Source organism: Clavelina lepadiformis, chromosome 3, assembly GCF_947623445.1.
Source record: "Clavelina lepadiformis chromosome 3, kaClaLepa1.1, whole genome shotgun sequence".
Lineage (NCBI taxonomy): Eukaryota > Metazoa > Chordata > Ascidiacea > Aplousobranchia > Clavelinidae > Clavelina > Clavelina lepadiformis.
Genome location: NC_135242.1, coordinates 4,178,718 through 4,205,627, shown reverse-complemented (window position 1 = coordinate 4,205,627; position 26,910 = coordinate 4,178,718). Strand labels below are relative to the sequence as shown.

The 26,910-nt window shown below is 35.4% G+C and overlaps 2 protein-coding genes across 4 annotated transcripts in view; both read left to right on the top strand.

The window, feature by feature from the left end:
• LOC143450530 (uncharacterized) overlaps window positions 1–26,910 on the top strand; it is a 54,576-nt gene that overhangs the window by 26,243 nt on the left and 1,423 nt on the right. The window lies entirely within an intron of this gene.
• Window positions 1,764–26,903, top strand: LOC143448473 (uncharacterized). Its single transcript, XM_076948236.1, has 26 exons — window positions 1,764–1,890; window positions 2,798–2,952; window positions 3,444–3,543; window positions 3,771–3,942; window positions 4,028–4,149; window positions 4,334–4,621; window positions 4,793–4,990; window positions 6,610–6,798; window positions 8,715–8,881; window positions 10,011–10,122; window positions 11,512–12,111; window positions 12,193–12,260; window positions 12,546–12,687; window positions 12,931–13,034; window positions 13,494–14,330; window positions 15,156–15,813; window positions 16,867–17,549; window positions 17,646–18,566; window positions 19,242–19,751; window positions 20,076–20,747; window positions 20,835–21,705; window positions 24,572–24,732; window positions 24,928–25,045; window positions 25,209–25,355; window positions 25,426–25,539; window positions 25,651–26,903. Exons 1-26 carry the CDS (start codon window positions 1,815–1,817, stop codon window positions 26,901–26,903), a joined length of 9,438 nt encoding a protein of 3,145 aa, XP_076804351.1. The 5' UTR covers window positions 1,764–1,814.

The following is a 26,910-nucleotide window of genomic DNA, read 5'->3' as shown; positions in this document are numbered from 1 at the left end:
CCAACTTTGGGTCGTGACCCGTAACCCACATGCTGAGAACGCATGCGAATGAGTTTATAAACTTATTTACAAAATATGTTCATTTAAACCTTTCTGGCGATACCTTTAAAATATCATACCGCGTACAGGCAAACTATTTATTAATCTGATTTATACTGATCGTATATACAGCTGGGTTGGAAATGCTTACAAGGTATACAGAGAGCTGACAGGCGTATGAAGTTTTAGATACGGATAATCATAAGACCTAGGTTGTGTGTTATTAAGACGAAGCCGTGAACAAAACATTGCTCATATGGATTTGACGTCTCGTTCAACCAACGTGGGGCGAGATTGTGTCATTTCACGGGTGGTTTCATTTCTGGCACGTTACTGAACTGCGTTGGTGTGTTTAATCGTGTTCATTCTCTTTCTCAAAGTTGTGTTGAGTAAATCGATAGAGTTCTAATGTTTGAAGATCACCTTCAAAAAGTTACTTGTCGAGAATTTGTTTTGAAAATCAGCGGAGAAATCCACGACGTTGAAACTTCGACCCGTTCTACACTTCAAAACAACGATTTAAGAAAAACTTCGTGTCCTTTCAATGCCCCTGAGTTAAATTTATTGTGAAAGGCGAATCCAAAACACCAGCAATTTTGTCGTCTTAGTTGGATGTGTTTAGTTCTTTGTAGAAGCAACTTGTGTTTGTTGACAACTTTTTGGCAATAACCCTCGTTTGCAATTTAAAGCTTAAAGATAAAACTCTATTTTTTCTCTTTGTTATCTTCCTAAAGCAAAGCACAATCTTGTTCAAAGGAAGGATTTTTGCAGTAGTCTGAGTAATTATGCTCGTGTTGATGGCTTTTGTCGTCGACTTTACAAACAATGTACTGGAAATTGCAAATACTCTTGTTTCTGTGTCACTTTTTTGGTTAAACGTCTGAAATGAAGTGTTTTAATTGACTTCCAATCCGAAATTGCAAAGCAAAACGAAAATAAAAACTTAGATTTAATCTCATGTTGTCGAACGAGATTTTATTCAACCCAGGAAATTGGGGTTAGACGGTTAACGTCCTTGGGGTTGGGGTTGTCCGAAGGCGTTTCCTATCTGGCAGCGAAACCGTCTAAAAAGAAAACGTATCCCGTTCAGTGGTGCAGCATTTCAACAGGTCTAAAAGCTTGCTAAAACGTGAACTTGGGAGAAAACTACTTCAGACTAAGGGTGACTTTTGACATCAAGGACTGTCCAGGCTTGTATAAATCTTTATCGAAAATAGCGGTCGGCTTGCTTTAGTTACACAATTTCGCGTTACAAAGTGTGCGTGATTAGTCGATGATAAAATTTAAGCGCCGGTTAATGTTACAAAATCTAAAATAATGTCTATTCAGCAGTAGTCTCCGCTTCATTAGTTCCTGTTTTAGTAATTGCCGCGGCTTACACGCGCTTAAGCCATAATTTTAACTATTGTCAATTGGCTATATACCTAGTTATGTATTTTTTGTAAAAGAGTATGTATTTTAAAAATCAAATTAATTTCAATCGAATTCGTAAAGCATAAAATAGCTTTTACCGTTTTGCGGGAACAGCTTATACTAACGAAAGTAATTTGTCGAAAGTATCATATGTTTTTATAAGCAACAAAGTATCTAAGTTAAGAATTACATGATAAATTCTTGTTTTAACTTTCTTACATTATAACTTATTTGTACAATATGTAAGCAGATGTAACTTATAGCAACTATTCCACATGCTTGAAAACTAAAACTCTTTTATGTTTTTCAGAATGATGTTTCGAAAACTTCTATCATTTATAACATAAATCACAAAACTTGTAATGAGAAATTTATTTTTTTGGTTTCTTCTTTCATGTCTCTATTCACAGATTGAAAATTCTTCCGGACAGTTAGCAGGTTTGCAATAACTATATTTTATCATTACTGAACAATTAGGCCTAGCTGAGTTGTTTTTTCGTAATTTTTTAATGCTTTATTGCCCAGTTTTGAACTGTCCATGAGAACCTCGGAACAAAAGCAAGCGTCGCTAATGTCTTGACAAAGTGCATTTGGCCTACTACTGGGTCACCATCACTGGGTCTCGAACACCAGATCAGGGGTCGCATTACTGCAAGCCCAGCGCTCAACTAAACTAAACGCTGCGGAGCCGTCTAATTAACATTATTAATAAAGCGGAGAAGCAAGGTTTCACTTTAGGTAAATTCCCCTATACGGTTTTCCCAAGTATTTCCACTTGGCCCTGGTAGTTAAAAGTCCAGTAAAATGGTGAGACGTTGAGAATTAAGATCATGATCATGAGGTATTTTGAGGTATCTTTTTTGCTAGCACCGAAGTGCTTTGAAACTAGTGAAACCGAAGTGTTTCTAATTATTGATTCCAACTTTTTCACCGGGCATTTTACTTGATTGAACTGTATTTCATGAGAAAGGTAGTTAGACGGCCATTTCTGTATAATAGCAGTAACTTCTTTGCCCCTGTTTGTTGACTTACATGGATAATTAACTATATTATATTCAATTTCCAGCATTGATATAATATAAACATGAATTTATAAATTCACTTTTATAAATAAATCAACAAATCAGTAAACATAAATACACAACAGTCTGTAGGCTACTTAAAATCTTGACCGTTCAATTAATTACAGTTTTTAAGATTCTCAGAATCATATGAATAAGTTACCTTTTATTTTGCAAGTACATCATAGACTTAAATTTACTATGCTTTCATAAAAATCTGATGCTGTTGATTAATTTCTTAATTTTGCAATTAGCAATTAAATAACTAGCTTTCTATTTTGTAGCACCTGCTTCACTGGCAATCAGTGATGTCACATCAGAGTCATTTACAGCAAGTTTTGACCCCGTGACCAGTGCAACGTCCTATGAAGTGTCATATACTGCTCAGCATGACTCAACAAATGCTCGCAGTTTGAGTGTCACTGCAACAAATGCAACGGTAAAAAAATATATTTCAAAATAAGCTTTGCATTTGATTTCAGCCATAGGTTAAAATGCCCAAAAACTGTAAAGTTACAATGTACTTACTTGAGGTCACTCTTCTACCTGTTATAACGATAGCTGCTTAATGTTTCTAGTTTTGAGCTCTTTTAGATCAGATTGAATCCTAAATCCTTGCACAAGTAGTTTACTTTTTACTTTTAACCTATTGTCGGTGGTGTATTGGAAGGGAATTGCTGGGGATCATCTTCCCCTCCCCGCTCTTTTTTGACAGGGGATCGCGACCTCTTACTTTTTTTTGCTTTGTTCCATTTTATCCCCATTTTTATATACATTTAGATACAATAACATACCTGCTTGATAGCAAACCCCAACTTCTTGCTTTAGGAATACAGCAGCCAATACCAGGAATACAATAGCTTATTGTGACTTTGCAGCTTTAAAGTGAGTCAAATTCAAGCTTAATAATACAAAATTACTTTTATAAAGTTTACCAGTCTTGCGTCAAATCTCAATTATGATGTCCGGGTTCGAGCTTTCCAAGATGCTGTGGCTGGAAATTACAGCGCTGTTATGCGAGCACGAACAGGTATTGATTTTTAAACTTCATCTAGCTTTTACACAAAATATTATTTTTGCCTTGTTGTAACATTGCATGAGCGCTTTTAGGTAATTTCAACAATGCAAAGTTTTTATTGCCCCACTAAAATCTTTTGATTACGTATTATATTTAATTTGTACTGTATTTTGTTGTGAAGAACAATTTGATTTTCTTATTATTTTCATGTTTAAAATTAAACTTTGTCATATTTTCAGCACCATCTGGTTCTTCAATCTTGCAAGTGATCACAACACCGACTTATATAACCGTATTTCTTGAGGAAACACCAGGAGCAACTAAATGGGAGGTGGAATATTCAGATGGAGGAAACACTTCAACAATAATTGTTCCTGATGATGTTCCATCCATGACTAACTACATAGCAATGTAGGTTGACATTCTTAAAAAAATAAATAAAGACAACTGTTTCTACAAGAAAGTTTAAGTTTAAAATGATTCTCTTTACTTGTAGAATCACTTCACTTTCACCTAATACAAGTTATACACTGAGAGCAAGAGTAAGTCAGATAAATGGCGACACAAACTACAATGTTACTCAGAGTCCTTATGGAAGTCCTACTGAAATAACAACTGGTATATTTGAATATGAAAATAATATAGCAATTAGATTTTATTGCAATAAAGCTAAACAATATCCAGTCAATATACAATATTTTTAACAGATGTTATTGTTTTTTTCACTTTAATATTGGTTTAATGGTGTTTTTTTACACTGCAATGATTAATATTTTTTGAATTATCCCGTTTTCTTCTGCAGACAAAGTCAGTGCATTTGGACGTGTCCAGTTGATAACTCGTTCTTATACTTCAACTGACAACACCAACACAGCACTGAAGACAGAGATTGCAACAGAAATGTTGAACGCTTATCAGAGTGTTGCAAGCAATGTTGTTGATGTCTCTGTTGTTGAGCTTGAGAACGGATCAGGAAGTATTCTTTGTCATCATGAGATTGTGTTGAATGATCAAACTTCACCTCCAGATATATCTGCTTTAACTTTGAGTAATGCAACTTTGTACAATGGCAGCTCCGTAAGATTTGATGGTAAGTTTTAAAGGCAAATCTGTTTTATAACTATCTTTTTTAAATTGTTAGCATAACTATTGGATTAGAATTGAATAGAAACTTAAGTCTGTAAAAATAGATTTTCTTGAAGTTGCTAAACCCTTTTTTAAATTTTAAATTATTTCCCTCGATCTTGTCATTGTTTTACAGTGGGAGAAAGGTTTGATGTGAATAGGAATCGAGATGATTTTGATGTAGAATATGCTGATATATCACCTTGCGGAGGCTCTTTATCACCATCCAGAGTTTGGACATTATATGATAAAAATGGAAACATTTCTTCAACTGAACTACGAAATACTGATAACTATATAACTAGTTTAAGCACTGTGACCTTTGTGGATACAGGTATCAACCAAGTGTTTTAAACAGTAATTTAGATTAGGGATCACTAAACCAATCAAGACTGAGCTCAGGGACCCCTTGGTCAATGATTGGGCTCTGCAAGGGTTGAATAATTTCCTAGTGGTCAAAACAAACTGGGTCAAATGGTTGGAATAAAGGAAGATGCGTGATATTTTTAACCATGTACAATTGTACATAAGTGCAATTATAGCATAAAAAGAGCCGCACAGTTGTAGACATTTTTTCCTGAAATAAGACTTGTTCATTACCGCATAAAACAATTTAAAGCCACTAGAATTTTATAACATGTCCACCATCGATATAAAGTGTAGTTTTAAATTCTTACCTATTCGTAATTTGTTTCGAATGGGTGAAAGTAGTTGTAAAGGATTAAACAATTGTTTCTTTGTGGCTAGTTGTTGAAAACATTCATGATCTTTCCTGTACTTGTGTAAAACAACCTTTAAAGCAAATATTTTAAAAATCAAACTTTAAGAATAGATAAATAATGTTTCACTCATTAAAAAATTTAGGATTTTTAATGGCCTTATCAGAGGATATTAACCTAACATAAACGTAATCATTACTTAACATTGATCTCTATTAAGCAAATTGTTTTTAACGAATGTTCAGTTTTCATGTGTCTTCTTCTTAAAGTTAGCCACTTATTTCAAACAACTCTACATTTTAAGAAGTTGTCATGTTCTTAAAGTTAAATTTGTTTGGTAAAGTTAAATATAAGTTCTGCATTTTATCGCAGAAGAGTTGTGAACGTTATTTAATTACTTTATCTAAATACTTTACATTTGCTCATCTAAGTATATACTTTGTTTTATGCCTTGCATTTCATATCAAGGATACCATGAAGGATGTGATGGTGAAAAACTTGTAGAATTTCAAATAGCCATGCAAAATAGTTTAAATAATTAAAATTATTTTGTTTTGAGTTAAAATGTGGTTAGTAATTTCTTAGTCTGATGGCATAAAAACAAGTGTAACTTTTTTGTTTTTAAGTTGTAAAGCACTTTTGCTGAAATTCTCAAAAGGTGATTAAATTTTATGACAAGCGATTATTGAAAGTAATAAATTTGTTTTTTAAAACGTTTTCCATTTTGGTTTCAACTCCTATTATATGGCCTATTAGACCTCGCTGTAGGTAATTGCGGACATTTTTGGTGACATGCTGTATGTACGAGATTTAATTCATTCTGCTATTAACGTTCTATTTGTATTAGCTTGCACATGGTGCAATACTTTTTTGATTTCTGCTTTAGTAAAGATATTCCTGTATCTGATAGTACTGTGGATTGGTAAACACAACAAAAATATCACAAAATTATATATTTTTTTTTAATTGTTATATCTGATTGGCTAAAAAATGTTAACAACGCAATGCTAAACAAAGCTTTGCAACTTTCTTAAAATCTGTTTGCGAAAGATATTCATTATCAAAGACAATAAGTGCAACTTTCGAAAAGAATTAAACCAATGTTTCTAAATTTTCTGTTATATAGTAAATAAGTTGTTTTATTTGTTTTTTAATATTTAAAAAATGCTATGTTATTAGATATTTAGGTATTAAATGTTTAAACATTTACTAATCACTTTTATGCTGTTATTAGATTTTACTTCTTCTTCTACCGTCTTGCGTCCAATTTCACAAAACACCATATATGGAATAAAGCAGGAATATCTGATCAAAACTTGTCCTGATGGTGATGATTCTACTTTGTATTACAACAGACTGCATGGGGCCAATGGTACATTCACTGATGTTGAAGCTAACAAGTATACAATCATACACACAACAGGTTAGAAGATAGTTGTTTAGTTTCTTTCACCATAAGTTTCTTTCACCATATTCAAACTTATTTCATAACATGCACTACCATAGGATAAAGTATTATTATGTTAAGTACAGATTGTCTACTGACATTAAATTTTAATGTTTAAAGAAGTTGACAAATGAAAAATTGACCTTTAAGTTTTCTGTATAATGTGTAAATGCGGTGTCTTAAAATTTAAAGAAAATATTGAAATAAATGAAAAAGTTTTGGTTTTATGCAATGTCATGTGTAACTAATGATGCACATAATTTGGAATAATCAATCAATCAATCCCATGAGCACTGAATCTCAAATGACATCAATTTCATACTTTTTTCAAGCTCAGGAAACTTATTTTGTAATGAAATGCTTTTGTTGGCACACACTGGAATTTGTTGCCAATTTTTATTTCATACTGCAAATTGGAACGCTGGATATGTTAATTGTTGTTAATTGCATTATATCAATTAGACAGTGGTATATGTTTATGTTAGGTGCCCTTTTTTCCACCGTAATAACTTTGTAAATGTAGTGTAAAAACTCCAAAAGTACTGTTGGGAATTTAATTCAGTTTAGTTTTTTATAATTATTGCGGAATAGGATTTGAAATTCTGGTTTGGAATAAACTATTTTGCAATATCGTTGGATAGTCGATTTTTTGTAGTAAACAACCCTAGTCATAACCCAAATTTTCAATCAATAAACCTTTTTGTTTTTCTCTTACACATATTGGTATATTTTGCTTATTTTGTTTACTGCTTGTATTGCTTTTGACAGTTGTATAAATATTCACACAGAGATTTAGAAGTTTATTGTTTTTTTGCTTCTATGAGTCATTAAAAGTCTCATTATATGTTTAACATATACAGGTGGAAAACTTCTTGTTCTTGATGTTCTAATTTGCTTTATCATGTTGCTAATACTAGTCTATCGCTTTGATTTTCCGATGTAGATATCCTGTATTAACATTACTTTTTACTCATAAAGTACAAGTGCAATGCTAAAGTAAGGTTGTCTTGAGATAACATGTGCGGTTATCATATTTGCTCTTGTTTTGCTACAAAATTTGCATAATTGGTCGAAAAAAAATTGTACAGCATCTTTTTGAAAGTTTAATTCAAGCCTTCATAAAGGTACTTTATCTCTCAAATAGAAACATCTCAAAACATTTAATGGTTGATAATGAAAAAAGTTCCAGTTTAACGTTGTTTCTCCACCAACTATGCAAATATAAAACCGTGACGCGACAGTTAATCGAACGACAATTCATCGAACGACAGCTGATCGAACCGACAGTTGATCAAACCGACTGGGTTAGGGTTAGGGTTAGGATTTATTGTTCAATAAATAGTCGTTCGATCAACTTTCGGTTCGATTAGGGTTAGGATTTATCGTTCGATAAATTAACTGTCGGTTCGATGAATTGTCGTTCGATAAACTGTCGTAAAACCATATAAAACACAGTCAACATACTAACTACCTCTTACACATGTCATACTAAAACAATCTTAACTTTATCGTAATATTCTTGCACTTCCATCAAGTTGCTTAACTGAGCCAAGTAAATGGGTTTTTGTCGTATGTATTCAGCAATGTATTCATGTCAAGGCTCTCTAAAGTCTTCGCATATAAAACATCACGGCACGAATCTCCAACAACCAAAATTAAATTTTTATTCGTTTGTAAAAAACTTTCCGAAAGTGCCTTTTATAAAAAGTTGTTCCGAAATTTTTACATATCTTTCCAAACCATTTTACCCAGAGTATAAAATATATATGTAAAGGAAGAGAAAGTTCAGCTACTTTTTATTTTGGTGGTGACAAATAATATCATCATATATAGGCAAGGATAACTTGTTATTGAAAGACCTGTTTTTACATTACTTTTGCTTCATTTTTCAGATCTGCAATCTTTATCAAGTGACTCCATCAATTACACCAAAGCTGTGAGTGGAACTGAAGTAACATTAAATATTCCAGCCAATCTAGTGTCCAGAGCGATTGAATATGATGTTAGCACATATGGTTCCTTATCACAAAGTGACTTGGACAGTTCTTCAACATATATGGTAGGTTGTTTGATAATTTTGTTGCATATTAATCATAATAATTGAATATACGAACCGATGATTTGCAAATTGATTAAACACATTCCAGTGTTCAGCTGGGATAAAATATTTTAGTAAGGTTACAGTGTCTCAATAACGTTTGAAATTTTTTGATAATGTCACAAACCAAACGACATTTCAATGTTTCAAATTTTTTTACTGATTACCTCTGGTAAAAGTTCAGACTTTTTTATTAATTTCCAGTGTTAAGAAAGTAACTATTATTACATTTTTATCAATTCAAAGAAAAAATACCGCCTGGGGTTGCATTCACAATTTCAAATGGAATTGTGGGCAGCTACCACAGATCAAAGATGAACTCAGCCCAGCCCAGCTTAGCTTGAACTAGCTTACCTTTATTCTCTTGCAAACTCCCGAACTTGGCCAAAACAGTTGCACAGTCCCAAAATCATAATTGATCAAACCTTTCTGGTATTAGCGTAAAAGGTTCAACAAACATCTGTTGTTGCTGCCACACACTAAGTTAAAATTCAGAAATTAAATTCAAATTTGGTTTAAAATTTTTTAATTGCCTCCTATGAAGAACGATTTGTTCCTGGCATAATGACACACGGACTAAATTGCAACAATGCTTATACTGTACAGTATAAATCTATTGCTTATATATATATATTCGTATGTATCCAGTTATCCATATACTGTATATATATATACCATTACCGGTTACACTGGTTATGTGAAAGTAAAAAAAAAACAATTCATAAAAACGTTTTAAAAGACCTTAAGGTTCAAGTAATATTGAACACAAGAAAGGTATTTTTTGTTAATAAAATGCCAGCTCAAAGATTATTGTTACTAAGTCATAAAAGGATTCTGTGACTGTGGTTGTGACATGTTTGGAGGAACACACTCAAAGTTGTTTAAGGGCAGTCTACAGGCTGCAGGTGCACATCATAGAAGAGTGTGCTTGAAAGTAAATCGTTTTGTGCAGTTTTTTACGGCATTTTTCAAACACATCTAAAGTATATTTTTTAAATTAAAAACTTCCACAAAAACTCTTATCGGTAAGAAACTCCATAATTTTAGGTTATCTAACTGTTTAACATATTTTCACTTTGCATTTATGTAGATGCCACTTTCTGGATTAGCAATCAATGCAGGGACCGATGTCACGATAAATGCAACTGTAAGGGGCACTGACACCACGTCTTCAGCAAATGTAGATCTTCGAGTAGTGACAGGTTCTAACATCAATATTCAAAATTATCTTTATCTTAACTAAGTGCAAACAAAAAACAAAATTAACTAATGTTGATGCCACCTGTACCATAAATTACAAAACAGACTATTTGCAAATGGCATGGTATCACTTAGTTTATCCCATAGACCAGTGTTTCTCAACCTTTTTAGCCCACGGACTATTTTCCCTTTAGCATAAGTATTCGCACACTCGGGTAATAGGTTAGTTCAACACTAAAACAGTAAGATAAAAAAGCAGAAGCGGTTCGTTTATTGGGCATATATACACTATAAATCTCAGTGAGAACCTTGAAAATTACGACCTTTGCTCAACCTATCTTAATGAGAACCTTGTCCCTGAACTTGTTTCACAAGTTGATCGAAATCAGGAATTATTTATGGTCTTCAATGCACATCTGATATCATCTTCTGGTTGAAGTTGGTTGCGGTACTTGGTTTTAATCATAGAAAAATGAGTCAGAGAAACAATTTTGAACTTTGCGAGAATGACCTGATGTGACGTGCGCAGGCGAAATCGCATTGCTGGAGAATGAAAGAAACAAAAAAGGCGCTGACACTAAGAACTCCTTTTACAAAAGAGAAAAAAAGGGTGATTTGCGCGCCAGGAGTTGGAAGAAGGAAAAGAGAACAAAAGAATAAGGAATTGGATTGCCACCAGAGTAATAAGAGAAATAAGCAAGGCTCTTTATCAGACTATTCTAAATCACCAAAAATGGATGTTGTATTTACCAAAATTATCCAACAAACCAAGATATCTCTTGCGAGTTGCGACCCCTACTTTTTAAGGCAAATAGCCGTCGCAAAAAAAATGACCTATGCCCAACTATATAAAGTAAATTAATGGGCTTGCAGACTAACAAAAATCTTACGCGGACTCGGGGTTGAGAAACACTGCCATAGACTAAGGACGGTCTTTGCCAAGCTTCAACCCAGCAATGATATCTTGAGTCTCCGTTACCAAGACAGATTTTGTACCTGTTCTGATTTTCCGACATTTTCATTTGTTTTTTGATTTTGTATATCATATTTCTCAAATTTAAAACTGTCCATCAAGTCTACTGAACAGGAACAAGCAACATTATTACCTTGCCCAAGGATATTACAATAGTATCGCGCCAATGGGTATAGAAAATGGAATATGACTTACATTTTGGCAAGACCGCCTTTCAAACCACTTGATTACGGACTATAAACAAACGGAATTAAATCAACAAACTTTGTTAATGCTAAAATCTAATAATTGCTAAAAAGCAAGCTATTCGACAAATTCAACTAAGCAACCATTGTACCTCTAAAGCTATCACAGATATTAAAAGTAATTAAGTAAATTCCAATGCATTGTACAGCAACTCACTACAAAATCTATTTAGATCAAAATGAATGCATTTCTGACATTCATAACTGCCATGAAAATGCCACTTGCACAAACACAGATGGAAGTTTTACTTGTATGTGTGTCAGTGGATATACTGAGAATGGTACCGCATGCAGTGATATTGATGAATGCACCAACATGACATATAACTGCCATGAAAATGCAAATTGCACTAATACTGAAGGAAGTTACACTTGTACTTGCAATGATGGATATAGTGGGAATGGTACCACATGCAGTGATATTGATGAATGCACCAACATGACTGATAACTGTCATGAAAATGCAAATTGCACTAATACTGAAGGAAGTTACACTTGTACTTGCAATGATGGATATACTGAGAATGGTACCGCATGCAGTGATATTGATGAATGCACCAACATGACATATAACTGCCATGAAAATGCAAATTGCACTAATACTGAAGGAAGTTACACTTGTACTTGCAATGATGGATATACTGAGAATGGTACCGCATGCAGTGATATTGATGAATGCACCAACATGACATATAACTGCCATGAAAATGCAAATTGCACTAATACTGAAGGAAGTTACACTTGTACTTGCAATGATGGATATACTGAGAATGGTACCACATGCAGTGATATTGATGAATGCACCAACATGACTGATAACTGTCATGAAAATGCAAATTGCACTAATACTGAAGGAAGTTACACTTGTTCTTGCAACGATGGATATACTGAGAATGGTACCGCATGCAGTGATATTGATGAATGCACCAACATGACTGATAACTGCCATGAAAATGCAAATTGCACTAATACTGAAGGAAGTTACACTTGTACTTGCAATGATGGATATACTGAGAATGGTACCGCATGCAGTGATATTGATGAATGCACCAACATGACTGATAACTGCCATGAAAATGCAAATTGCACTAATACTGATGGAAGTTACACTTGTACTTGCAATGATGGATATACTGAGAATGGTACCGCATGCAGTGATATTGATGAATGCACCAACATGCCATATAACTGTCATGAAAATGCAAATTGCACTAATACTGAAGGAAGTTACACTTGTTCTTGCAATGATGGATATACTGAGAATGGTACCGCATGCAGTGATATTGATGAATGCACCAACATGACATATAACTGTCATGAAAATGCAAATTGCACTAATACTGAAGGAAGTTACACTTGTACTTGCAATGATGGATATACTGAGAATGGTACCGCATGCAGTGATATTGATGAATGCACCAACATGACATATAACTGTCATGAAAATGCAAATTGCACTAATACTGAAGGAAGTTACACTTGTACTTGCAACGATGGATATACTGAGAATGGTACCACATGCAGTGATATTGATGAATGCACCAACATGACTGATAACTGCCATGAAAATGCAAATTGCACTAATACTGAAGGAAGTTACACTTGTACTTGCAATGATGGATATACTGAGAATGGTACCGCATGCAGTGATATTGATGAATGCACCAACATGACATATAACTGTCATGAAAATGCAAATTGCACTAATACTGAAGGAAGTTACACTTGTACTTGCAACGATGGATATACTGAGAATGGTACCGCATGCAGTGATATTGATGAATGCACCAACATGACATATAACTGTCATGAAAATGCAAATTGCACTAATACTGAAGGAAGTTACACTTGTTCTTGCAACGATGGATATACTGAGAATGGTACCACATGCAGTGATATTGATGAATGCACCAACATGACTGATAACTGCCATGAAAATGCAAATTGCACTAATACTGAAGGAAGTTACACTTGTACTTGCAACGATGGATATACTGAGAATGGTACCGCATGCAGTGATATTGATGAATGCACCAACATGACATATAACTGTCATGAAAATGCAAATTGCACTAATACTGAAGGAAGTTACACTTGTTCTTGCAACGATGGATATACTGAGAATGGTACCGCATGCAGTGATATTGATGAATGCACCAACATGACATATAACTGTCATGAAAATGCAAATTGCACTAATACTGAAGGAAGTTACACTTGTACTTGCAACGATGGATATACTGAGAATGGTACCGCATGCAGTGATATTGATGAATGCACCAACATGACTGATAACTGCCATGAGAATGCAAATTGCACTAATACTGATGGAAGTTACACTTGTTCTTGCAATGATGGATATACTGAGAATGGTACGGCATGCAGTGATATTGATGAATGTACCAACATGACATATAACTGCCATGAAAATGCAAATTGCACTAATACTGAAGGAAGTTTCACTTGTACTTGCAATGATGGATATACTGAGAATGGTACAGCATGCAATGATATTAATGAATGCACCAACATGACTGATAACTGTCATGAAAATGCAAATTGCACTAATACTGAAGGAAGTTACACTTGTACTTGCAATGATGGATATAGTGGGAATGGTACCGCATGCAGTGATATTGATGAATGCACCAACATGACATATAACTGCCATGAAAATGCAAATTGCACTAATACTGAAGGAAGTTACACTTGTACTTGCAATGATGGATATAGTGGGTATGGTACCGCATGCAATGATATTAATGAATGCACCAACATGACTGATAACTGTCATGAAAATGCAAATTGCACTAATACTGAAGGAAGTTACACTTGTACTTGCAATGATGGATATACTGAGAATGGTACCGCATGCAGTGATATTGATGAATGCACCAACATGACTGATAACTGCCATGAAAATGCAAATTGCACTAATACTGAAGGAAGTTACACTTGTACTTGCAATGATGGATATACTGAGAATGGTACCGCATGCAGTGATATTGATGAATGCACCAACATGACATATAACTGTCATGAAAATGCAAATTGCACTAATACTGAAGGAAGTTACACTTGTACTTGCAACGATGGATATACTGAGAATGGTACCACATGCAGTGATATTGATGAATGCACCAACATGACTGATAACTGCCATGAAAATGCAAATTGCACTAATACTGAAGGAAGTTACACTTGTACTTGCAACGATGGATATACTGAGAATGGTACCGCATGCAGTGATATTGATGAATGCACCAACATGACATATAACTGTCATGAAAATGCAAATTGCACTAATACTGAAGGAAGTTACACTTGTACTTGCAACGATGGATATACTGAGAATGGTACCGCATGCAGTGATATTGATGAATGCACCAACATGACATATAACTGTCATGAAAATGCAAATTGCACTAATACTGAAGGAAGTTACACTTGTACTTGCAACGATGGATATACTGAGAATGGTACCGCATGCAGTGATATTGATGAATGTACCAACATGACATATAACTGCTATGAAAATGCAAATTGCACTAATACTGAAGGAAGTTACACTTGTACTTGCAATGATGGATATACTGAGAATGGTACCACATGCAGTGATATTGATGAATGCACCAACATGACTGATAACTGTCATGAAAATGCAAATTGCACTAATACTGAAGGAAGTTACACTTGTACTTGCAATGATGGATATACTGAGAATGGTACCGCATGCAATGATATTGATGAATGCACCAACATGACTGATAACTGTCATGAAAATGCAAATTGCACTAATACTGAAGGAAGTTACACTTGTACTTGCAACGATGGATATACTGAGAATGGTACCGCATGCAGTGATATTGATGAATGCACCAACATGACATATAACTGTCATGAAAATGCAAATTGCACTAATACTGAAGGAAGTTACACTTGTACTTGCAACGATGGATATACTGAGAATGGTACCGCATGCAGTGATATTGATGAATGCACCAACATGACATATAACTGTCATGAAAATGCAAATTGCACTAATACTGAAGGAAGTTACACTTGTACTTGCAATGATGGATATAGTGGGAATGGTACCGCATGCAGTGATATTGATGAATGCACCAACATGACATATAACTGCCATGAAAATGCAAATTGCACTAATACTGAAGGAAGTTACACTTGTACTTGCAATGATGGATATAGTGGGTATGGTACCGCATGCAATGATATTAATGAATGCACCAACATGACTGATAACTGTCATGAAAATGCAAATTGCACTAATACTGAAGGAAGTTACACTTGTACTTGCAATGATGGATATACTGAGAATGGTACCGCATGCAGTGATATTGATGAATGCACCAACATGACTGATAACTGCCATGAAAATGCAAATTGCACTAATACTGAAGGAAGTTACACTTGTACTTGCAATGATGGATATACTGAGAATGGTACCGCATGCAGTGATATTGATGAATGCACCAACATGACATATAACTGTCATGAAAATGCAAATTGCACTAATACTGAAGGAAGTTACACTTGTACTTGCAACGATGGATATACTGAGAATGGTACCACATGCAGTGATATTGATGAATGCACCAACATGACTGATAACTGCCATGAAAATGCAAATTGCACTAATACTGAAGGAAGTTACACTTGTACTTGCAACGATGGATATACTGAGAATGGTACCGCATGCAGTGATATTGATGAATGCACCAACATGACATATAACTGTCATGAAAATGCAAATTGCACTAATACTGAAGGAAGTTACACTTGTACTTGCAACGATGGATATACTGAGAATGGTACCGCATGCAGTGATATTGATGAATGCACCAACATGACATATAACTGTCATGAAAATGCAAATTGCACTAATACTGAAGGAAGTTACACTTGTACTTGCAACGATGGATATACTGAGAATGGTACCGCATGCAGTGATATTGATGAATGTACCAACATGACATATAACTGCTATGAAAATGCAAATTGCACTAATACTGAAGGAAGTTACACTTGTACTTGCAATGATGGATATACTGAGAATGGTACCACATGCAGTGATATTGATGAATGCACCAACATGACTGATAACTGTCATGAAAATGCAAATTGCACTAATACTGAAGGAAGTTACACTTGTACTTGCAATGATGGATATACTGAGAATGGTACCGCATGCAATGATATTGATGAATGCACCAACATGACTGATAACTGTCATGAAAATGCAAATTGCACTAATACTGAAGGAAGTTACACTTGTACTTGCAACGATGGATATACTGAGAATGGTACCGCATGCAGTGATATTGATGAATGCACCAACATGACATATAACTGTCATGAAAATGCAAATTGCACTAATACTGAAGGAAGTTACACTTGTACTTGCAACGATGGATATACTGAGAATGGTACCGCATGCAGTGATATTGATGAATGCACCAACATGACATATAACTGTCATGAAAATGCAAATTGCACTAATACTGAAGGAAGTTACACTTGTACTTGCAACGATGGATATACTGAGAATGGTACCGCATGCAGTGATATTGATGAATGTACCAACATGACATATAACTGCCATGAAAATGCAAATTGCACTAATACTGAAGGAAGTTACACTTGTACTTGCAATGATGGATATACTGAGAATGGTACCGCATGCAGTGATATTGATGAATGCACCAACATGACATATAACTGCCATGAAAATGCAAATTGCACTAATACTGAAGGAAGTTACACTTGTACTTGCAATGATGGATATACTGAGAATGGTACCGCATGCAGTGATATTGATGAATGCACCAACATGACATATAACTGCCATGAAAATGCAAATTGCACTAATACTGAAGGAAGTTACACTTGTACTTGCAACGATGGATTTACTGAGAATGGTACGGCATGCAGTGATATTGATGAATGCACCAACATGACATATAACTGTCATGAAAATGCAAATTGCACTAATACTGAAGGAAGTTACACTTGTTCTTGCAACGATGGATATACTGAGAATGGTACCGCATGCAGTGATATTGATGAATGCACCGACATGACATACAACTGTCATGAAAATGCAAATTGCACTAATACTGAAGGAAGTTACACTTGTTCTTGCAACGATGGATATACTGAGAATGGTACCGCATGCAGTGATATTGATGAATGCACCAACATGACTGATAACTGTCATGAAAATGCAAATTGCACTAATACTGAAGGAAGTTACACTTGTACTTGCAACGATGGATATACTGAGAATGGTACCGCATGCAGTGATATTGATGAATGCACCAACATGACATATAACTGCCATGAAAATGCAAATTGCACTAATACTGAAGGAAGTTACACTTGTACTTGCAATGATGGATATACTGAGAATGGTACCACATGCAATGATATTGATGAATGCACCAACATGACTGATAACTGCCATGAAAATGCAAATTGCACTAATACTGAAGGAAGTTACACTTGTACTTGCAATGATGGATATACTGAGAATGGTACGGCATGCAGTGATATTGATGAATGCACCAACATGACATATAACTGCCATGAAAATGCAAATTGCACTAATACTGAAGGAAGTTACACTTGTACTTGCAACGATGGATTTACTGAGAATGGTACCGCATGCAGTGATATTGATGAATGCACCAACATGACATATAACTGTCATGAAAATGCAAATTGCACTAATACTGAAGGAAGTTACACTTGTTCTTGCAACGATGGATATACTGAGAATGGTACCGCATGCAGTGATATTGATGAATGCACCAACATGACTGATAACTGTCATGAAAATGCAACTTGCACTAATACTGAAGGAAGTTACACTTGTTCTTGCAACGATGGATATACTGGGAATGGTACCGCATGCAGTGATATTGATGAATGCACCAACATGACTGATAACTGCCATGAAAATGCAAATTGCACTAATACTGAAGGAAGTTACACTTGTACTTGCAACGATGGATATACTGAGAATGGTACCGCATGCAGTGATATTGATGAATGCACCAACATGACATATAACTGTCATGAAAATGCAAATTGCACTAATACTGAAGGAAGTTACACTTGTACTTGCAACGATGGATATACTGAGAATGGTACCGCATGCAGTGATATTGATGAATGCACCAACATGACATATAACTGCAGTGAAAATGCAAATTGCACTAATACTGAAGGAAGTTACACTTGTACTTGCAATGATGGATATACTGAGAATGGTACCGCATGCAGTGATATTGATGAATGCACCAACATGACATATAACTGTCATGAAAATGCAAATTGCACTAATACTGAAGGAAGTTACACTTGTACTTGCAACAATGGATATACTGAGAATGGTACCGCATGCAGTGATATTGATGAATGCACCAACATGACATATAACTGTCATGAAAATGCAAATTGCACTAATACTGAAGGAAGTTACACTTGTACTTGCAATGATGGATATACTGAGAATGGTACCGCATGCAGTGATATTGATGAATGTACCAACATGACATATAACTGCCATGAAAATGCAAATTGCACTAATACTGATGGAAGTTACACTTGTACTTGCAATGATGGATATACTGAGAATGGTACCGCATGCAGTGATATTGATGAATGCACCAACATGACTGATAACTGCCATGAAAATGCAAATTGCACTAATACTGATGGAAGTTACACTTGTACTTGCAATGATGGATATACTGAGAATGGTACCGCATGCAGTGATATTGATGAATGCACCAACATGACATATAACTGCCATGAAAATGCAAATTGCACTAATACTGATGGAAGTTACACTTGTACTTGCAATGATGGATATACTGAGAATGGTACCGCATGCAATGATATTGATGAATGCACCAACATGACATATAACTGCCATGAAAATGCAAATTGCACTAATACTGAAGGAAGTTACACTTGTACTTGCAATGATGGATATACTGAGAATGGTACCGCATGCAGTGATATTGATGAATGTACCAACATGACCGATAACTGTCATGCAAATGCTACTTGCACTAATACTGAAGGAAGTTACACTTGTACTTGTAATGCTGGATATAGTGGGAATGGTACCGCATGCAGTGATATTGATGAATGCACCAACATGACTGATAACTGCCATGAAAATGCAAATTGCACTAATACTGAAGGAAGTTACACTTGTACTTGCAACGATGGATATACTGAGAATGGTACCGCATGCAGTGATATTGATGAATGCACCAACATGACTGATAACTGCCATGAAAATGCAAATTGCACTAATACTGAAGGAAGTTACACTTGTACTTGCAATGATGGATATACTGAGAATGGTACCGCATGCAGTGATATTGATGAATGCACCAACATGACTGATAACTGTCATGAAAATGCAAATTGCACTAATACTGAAGGAAGTTACACTTGTACTTGCAATGATGGATATACTGAGAATGGTACCGCATGCAGTGATATTGATGAATGCACCAACATGACTGATAACTGCCATGAAAATGCAAATTGCACTAATACTGAAGGAAGTTACACTTGTACTTGCAATGATGGATATACTGAGAATGGTACCGCATGCAGTGATATTGATGAATGCACCAACATGACTGATAACTGTCATGAAAATGCAAATTGCACTAATACTGAAGGAAGTTACACTTGTACTTGCAATGATGGATATACTGAGAATGGTACCGCATGCAGTGATATTGATGAATGCACCAACATGACATATAACTGCCATGAAAATGCAAATTGCACTAATACTGAAGGAAGTTACACTTGTACTTGCAATGATGGATATACTGAGAATGGTACCGCATGCAGTGATATTGATGAATGCACCAACATGACATATAACTGCCATGAAAATGCAAATTGCACTAATACTGAAGGAAGTTACACTTGTACTTGCAATGATGGATATACTGAGAATGGTACCGCATGCAGTGATATTGATGAATGCACCAACATGACATATAACTGCCATGAAAATGCAAATTGCACTAATACTGAAGGAAGTTACACTTGTACTTGCAATGATGGATATACTGAGAATGGTACCACATGCAGTGATATTGATGAATGCACCAACATGACTGATAACTGCCATGAAAATGCAAATTGCACTAATACTGATGGAAGTTACACTTGTGCTTGCAATGATGGATATACTGATAATGGTACCACATGCAGTGATATTGATGAATGCACCAACATGACATATAATTGCCATGAAAATGCAAATTGCACTAATACTGATGGAAGTTACACTTGTACTTGCAATGATGGATATACTGAGAATTGCACCGCATGCAGTGATATTGATGAATGCACCAACATGACATATAACTGTCATGAAAATGCAAATTGCACTAATACTGATGGAAGTTACACTTGTACTTGCAATGATGGATATACTGAGAATGGTACCACATGCAGTGATATTGATGAATGCACCAAGATGACATATAACTGCCATGAAAATGCAAATTGCACTAATACTGATGGAAGTTACACTTGTACTTGCAATGATGGATATACTGAGAATGGTACCGCATGCAGTGATATTGATGAATGCACCAACATGACATATAACTGTCATGAAAATGCAAATTGCACTAATACTGAAGGAAGTTACACTTGTACTTGCAACGATGGATATACTGAGAATGGTACCGCATGCAGTGATATTGATGAATGCACCAACATGACATATAACTGCCATGAAAATGCAAATTGCACTAATACTGATGGAAGTTACACTTGTACTTGCAACGATGGATATACTGAGAATGGTACCGCATGCAGTGATATTGATGAATGCACCAACATGACTGATAACTGCCATGAAAATGCAAATTGCACTAATACTGAAGGAAGTTACACTTGTACTTGCAATGATGGATATACTGAGAATGGTACCGCATGCAGTGATATTGATGAATGCACCAACATGACTGATAACTGCCATGAAAATGCAAATTGCACTAATACTGAAGGAAGTTACACTTGTACTTGCAATGATGGATATACTGAGAATGGTACCGCATGCAGTGATATTGATGAATGCACCAACATGACTGATAACTGTCATGAAAATGCAAATTGCACTAATACTGAAGGAAGTTACACTTGTACTTGCAATGATGGATATACTGGGAATGGTACCACATGCAATGATATTGATGAATGCACCAACATGACTGATAACTGCCATGAAAATGCAAATTGCACTAATACTGATGGAAGTTACACTTGTACATGCAACGATGGATATACTGAGAATGGTACTGCATGCAGTGATATTGATGAATGCACCAACATGACATATAACTGCCATGAAAATGCAAATTGCACTAATACTGAAGGAAGTTACACTTGTACTTGCAACGATGGATATACTGAGAATGGTACCGCATGCAGTGATATTGATGAATGCACCAACATGACATATAACTGTCATGAAAATGCAAATTGCACTAATACTGAAGGAAGTTACACTTGTACTTGCAACGATGGATATACTGAGAATGGTACCGCATGCAGTGATATTGATGAATGCACCAACATGACTGATAACTGTCATGAGAATGCAAATTGCACTAATACTGAAGGAAGTTACACTTGTTCTTGCAACGATGGATATACTGAGAATGGTACCGCATGCAGTGATATTGATGAATGCACCAACATGACATATAACTGTCATGAAAATGCAAATTGCACTAATACTGAAGGAAGTTACACTTGTACTTGCAACGATGGATATACTGAGAATGGTACCGCATGCAGTGATATTGATGAATGCACCAACATGACATATAACTGTCATGAAAATGCAAATTGCACTAATACTGAAGGAAGTTACACTTGTACTTGCAACGATGGATATATTGAGAATGGTACCGCATGCAGTGATATTGATGAATGCACCGACATGACTGATAACTGCCATGAAAATGCAAATTGCACTAATACTGATGGAAGTTACACTTGTACTTGCAATGATGGATATACTGGGAATGGTACCACATGCAATGATATTAATGAATGCACCGACATGACTGATAACTGTCATGAAAATGCAAATTGCACTAATACTGATGGAAGTTACACTTGTACTTGCAATGATGGATATACTGGGAATGGTACCACATGCAATGATATTAATGAATGCACCGACATGACTGATAACTGTCATGAAAATGCAAATTGCACTAATACTGATGGAAGTTTTGTTTGTAACTGTAATTCTTCAAATGGTTTCCTTGGAAACGGGACCTATTGTAAAGGTATTTTTTATTCGTTTTATCTGTAGTTTTGATTGTTAATTTTTTTATTTTTAGTTTTCATTCGTTCCGTAGTCGAGGTTTTTTTGTTTTAGGTTTGTACATTCCACGATTGTTAGTCACAATGATAACAACGTCAGGTTTCGTGCTTTCGTGGGAATATACTTCTGATATTTCATTTGGAGCGGTATGCGTTGTATGGTTATTTTTAATGGAAAGGTTTTAGTTTACTGTTTTTCTCTGTTATGACAATAATTTAATTTTTCAGCTGGTTTATGGATTACAATATTTTTCTTTTTTGTTTCAAGTCTGTTTTATGTTTTAGGTATGCTTGAATTTAAGTTCAGATTTTTTCCATGCTTTTTTCAGCCATTTTCTAAAATACTTCGTTTTTAATCTGGTGAAATCAATACAGTTTTTTTTGTTTGGATTCAGTAGATAGTTCCACCAGGAATATAAGCTAGTTTCAGTTTAAATACGTTCTGAAATTATAAAAACACAAATTCTTATTCCGGTCAATTTTTCCAATTTTTTGATTTTGGAACCAGGATTTTGTTAGTAAGAGATGCTGTCTTTGCCACAGGTTTCTTTTGGCTACAATGACTTAGTGATCAAAACATATATTGTCCATGCACCACCTTTGATGATAACCGACCTTGAGGCAGGAAGCAACTACTCAGTTGATTTAACCTCAACTTTTTTTGAAAATTCAACAGCACAATCTGAGAGAATCTACCAGGTTACTTGTAAGTTCACAAGCTTGCTGACAATTATGAGATTTGGGTATGCTTATATGATGTTGCTAATTTGCTATATATATATATATATATATATATTACACCTGCCGCATTTCTTCTAATTATATACCATCAGAATTCGTATATGTTTTATTAATCAATTTTTTACTGGTGCCAGTTATGAGACTGATATAAAATGTTGTCATTTGCGTGTGATTAGTATGTTCTCCTTCTTTTTGTGGATCTCAAGTTATCTTTTCAAGAGGGTTGTTGACGTAGCAGGTTTAGGAGCTCCCTAAACAGTTAGCTGTCTTTCGCCTGTTTGGTTAAAGAGATACCCGTTTGCGAATTACCGTACGAATTACGGTTAAGACTCTAAAGGCAACTTTAAATTGTGGGGTCCCTTATCTACCACGTTATGTTTATTCCAGTGCACTGAAACAGTGTCACATCCTGTTTTTTTGCCCTGCAAACAAATTGTCTCATTTTAGTGGCAAAAATAAGTACTTGTAAGCTACCTGGGCAGAAACTGTTGGATTGACACTAGAGTAGAAGAATTTCCACTCATCAAGCAATTAAACATTTCCGTAACTATGGGGCTTTGTTAAAAAAATAATATCTACAATGTCTAAGTGAGTAAGTTTGGTTTCTTCAACTAGTTGAAGAACTGAAGATCTTCAACTTTCTTTCCTGTCAGACAAAATACATACCAGTTCCACAGATAGCAAATGCATTGATGGTTTTCATTTTATGACCGGTTTGTGGTGGAGATTTTCGATTACTTTTCATACGTAACCCTCTTCCTAAAACTCCAACACCTTCCTCGTTAACTCACACAACAAACGTTGTTGCGGTATCGTTGACAGTTTTGTGTGTATTCATGATTTTTAGATTTTGATCACTTTTACTCTGACCTCTTGCTTTCGACCTGACCTGGTATCCCTTAGGAAACAAATCTTCTTCCAATTTAGCTTAAAGTTTGAGACACTCAAGCTTCTCTGCTATGACAATGCAGTAGTCCATAGAGGAGTTAGGCTTGTGTGGTCTTTCTAATCTGTTATCATTGGGATTCATAGATATCTTACTTCACTTGCACACTTTGCACCTAATTATTGTTTTCATTTTAGTGCCAGATGCTATTGGTAATATCCAAATTGACTCTGTGACAAGCAGCTCGTTATCGTTGAGTTGGCAGGTGGTGCAGGGTGCCAGTAGTTATTATATAACAGTTTCTATCTCTATCACTGGAAAAAGGAAAAGGCGTCAGACCGGGTCAATGATGAGGACTGTAAGTGGTAGCTTTCTATTTCGGGAAACTTCTGTTCTATCTATTAGATTCTACTATGTAGAGAATTTTGTTGCAGTTTCTGTTGAAAATTTTTCCCCACTGCTGTCCTACATGAATCTGAATGTATAAATCTATGTAACTGTATGAATATTTATAACTTTCTTTAGTAAAATTATACAATCTTCATGTTTACAGGTGGTTGGCTCAAATGCAATAATAGATGGCCTAGAAGCTGGAACACCATATGAAATAGGCATAGCATCAGCAAATGATGGTGGCGTTGGCGCTTCCACTATGATTACGATTTCCACAAGTTAGTGAAACAATAACAGTTAGTAAGATAATAAATCCAATTTTTAACACATATTTCACAAAATATATCGCCATAAATGAATTAGCACTGTTCCATGTATAAAAACTTAATCATGCACTAAATTTATTTGTATTCTTATGTTCATTTCTTGTTTTTTTTCCAGGTCCAACCTCTCCTGATAGTATGAGAGTTGAATTCTATAACAACACTGCTGCCAACATTACATGGGATCACGGCAAAGGATCTGCATATTACAACATTACCTTAAAATCATTGGATGAGATGCAGTTTTTGGACGACAACACAACTGGTAAATGATCTTATAACTTAGTTGAATGTACATGCACTACTGATTGATTGATTATCATTTTATATTAAAGGTTTATCGTATTTTGTGAATACCTTGAATCCATTGCTCGCTTACCAAGTTCTGCTAAAGGCATGTACAGGCATGGGTTGGTGCAGTGACACTGCAATTACAGTTTTGGAGCCAAGTAAGTTAGTCGTATTGCTATCAAAGTGGTCATATTTCTGGATAGCTGGGTATACTACTTTCCTGTTTCATTACTATAGTTTTTTTTAAAAAATACTTACTATGCTTACAGTATGCAAGTTCAATCCATGCAATCCTGACCAGTCATGCAATGATAATGCGACAAACATCGTTTGTGATTGTCTTCCTGGTTTTATGAAAAATGAGGAAAACGCCTGTATAGACATCAATGAATGTTTGAATAATACATTGCACAGTTGTCATGTTAATGCAACTTGCATGAACACCGTTGGAAGCTACGAATGCGATTGCAAGTCAGGATTAATTGGCGATGGTTCTATTTGTACAGATATCAATGAATGTACGACACCTATTTGCCACCCCAACGCAACTTGCATGAATTTTTATAGTGGTTACAGCTGTACATGTAATGCTGGTTTTACAGGCAATGGTACCAGCTGCACAAATAGGTGTTTAGTTGCCAGCTTAAATACATGCAGCGTAAATGAAACTTGTATTAACTCAGTGGAAGGTTATTCCTGTGACTGCAAACCAGGATATTTCAGAAATGCTTCAATGTGCATTGACATTGACGAAAGCGCAAGTTCTTCTCTGAACAATTGCAGTACCAATGCCATTTGTATCAATACCCCTGGAAGTTTTATTTGCAGATGCCTTGAAGGATTTACTGGAAACGGGACTTTTTGCAATGACATCAATGAATGCGAGTTATTTAATTGCTCAAGACATGCGGACTGTGATGATTTCAATTGTTACATTAGCAACTCAACAGGTGTTTCATGTCCGTGTGATGATAATGCCACATGCAAAAATTTGTTTGGCACTTACAACTGTACTTGTGATGTTGGTTTTACTGGAAATGGTTCGGTCTGTTGGGATATCAATGAATGTGAAAATACAACATTTACCGATTGTCATGCTGATGCCAATTGCTCAAATACCATTGGGGACTACGATTGCATTTGTAAGGCGAGATTTACCGGTAATGGCACCATCTGTACTGACGTCGATGAATGCTCAACTGCAGAATTAAATGACTGCCATGATAATGCTACTTGCATTAACACGCATGGCAGTTATAACTGCTTGTGCAAATCTGGATTTCTCGGAAATGGTACAACATGTATTGACATTGATGAATGTGCAAATTCTTCTTTGAACAACTGTGGTAGTAGCGTCACCTGCATCAACACTCTTGGAAATTACACTTGCTGTGATGGTAGACCACACGATCTTATCTGTTCTCCAGAAAGCATTGCAAGAGCTTGTACACCAGACATAGTGTGCACATTGGATCCTGATAGTATGTACAGCATTAACCAAGCCATTTTTTGTTTAAGGTAGTTTGCAT

Excerpts from the sequence above, each read along its gene's own strand:
- LOC143448473 (XM_076948236.1), top strand. The coding sequence starts at position 1,815 with ATGAGAAATTTATTTTTTTGGTTTCTTCTTTCATGTCTCTATTCACAG. Across the intron at positions 14,331-15,155 it reads GATATACTGAGAATGGTACC|TGTACTTGCAACGATGGATA; the intron begins GCATGCAGTGAT and ends GGAAGTTACACT. Across the intron at positions 21,706-24,571 it reads CGATGGATATACTGAGAATG|TGCCAGATGCTATTGGTAAT; the intron begins GTACTGCATGCA and ends TTTTCATTTTAG.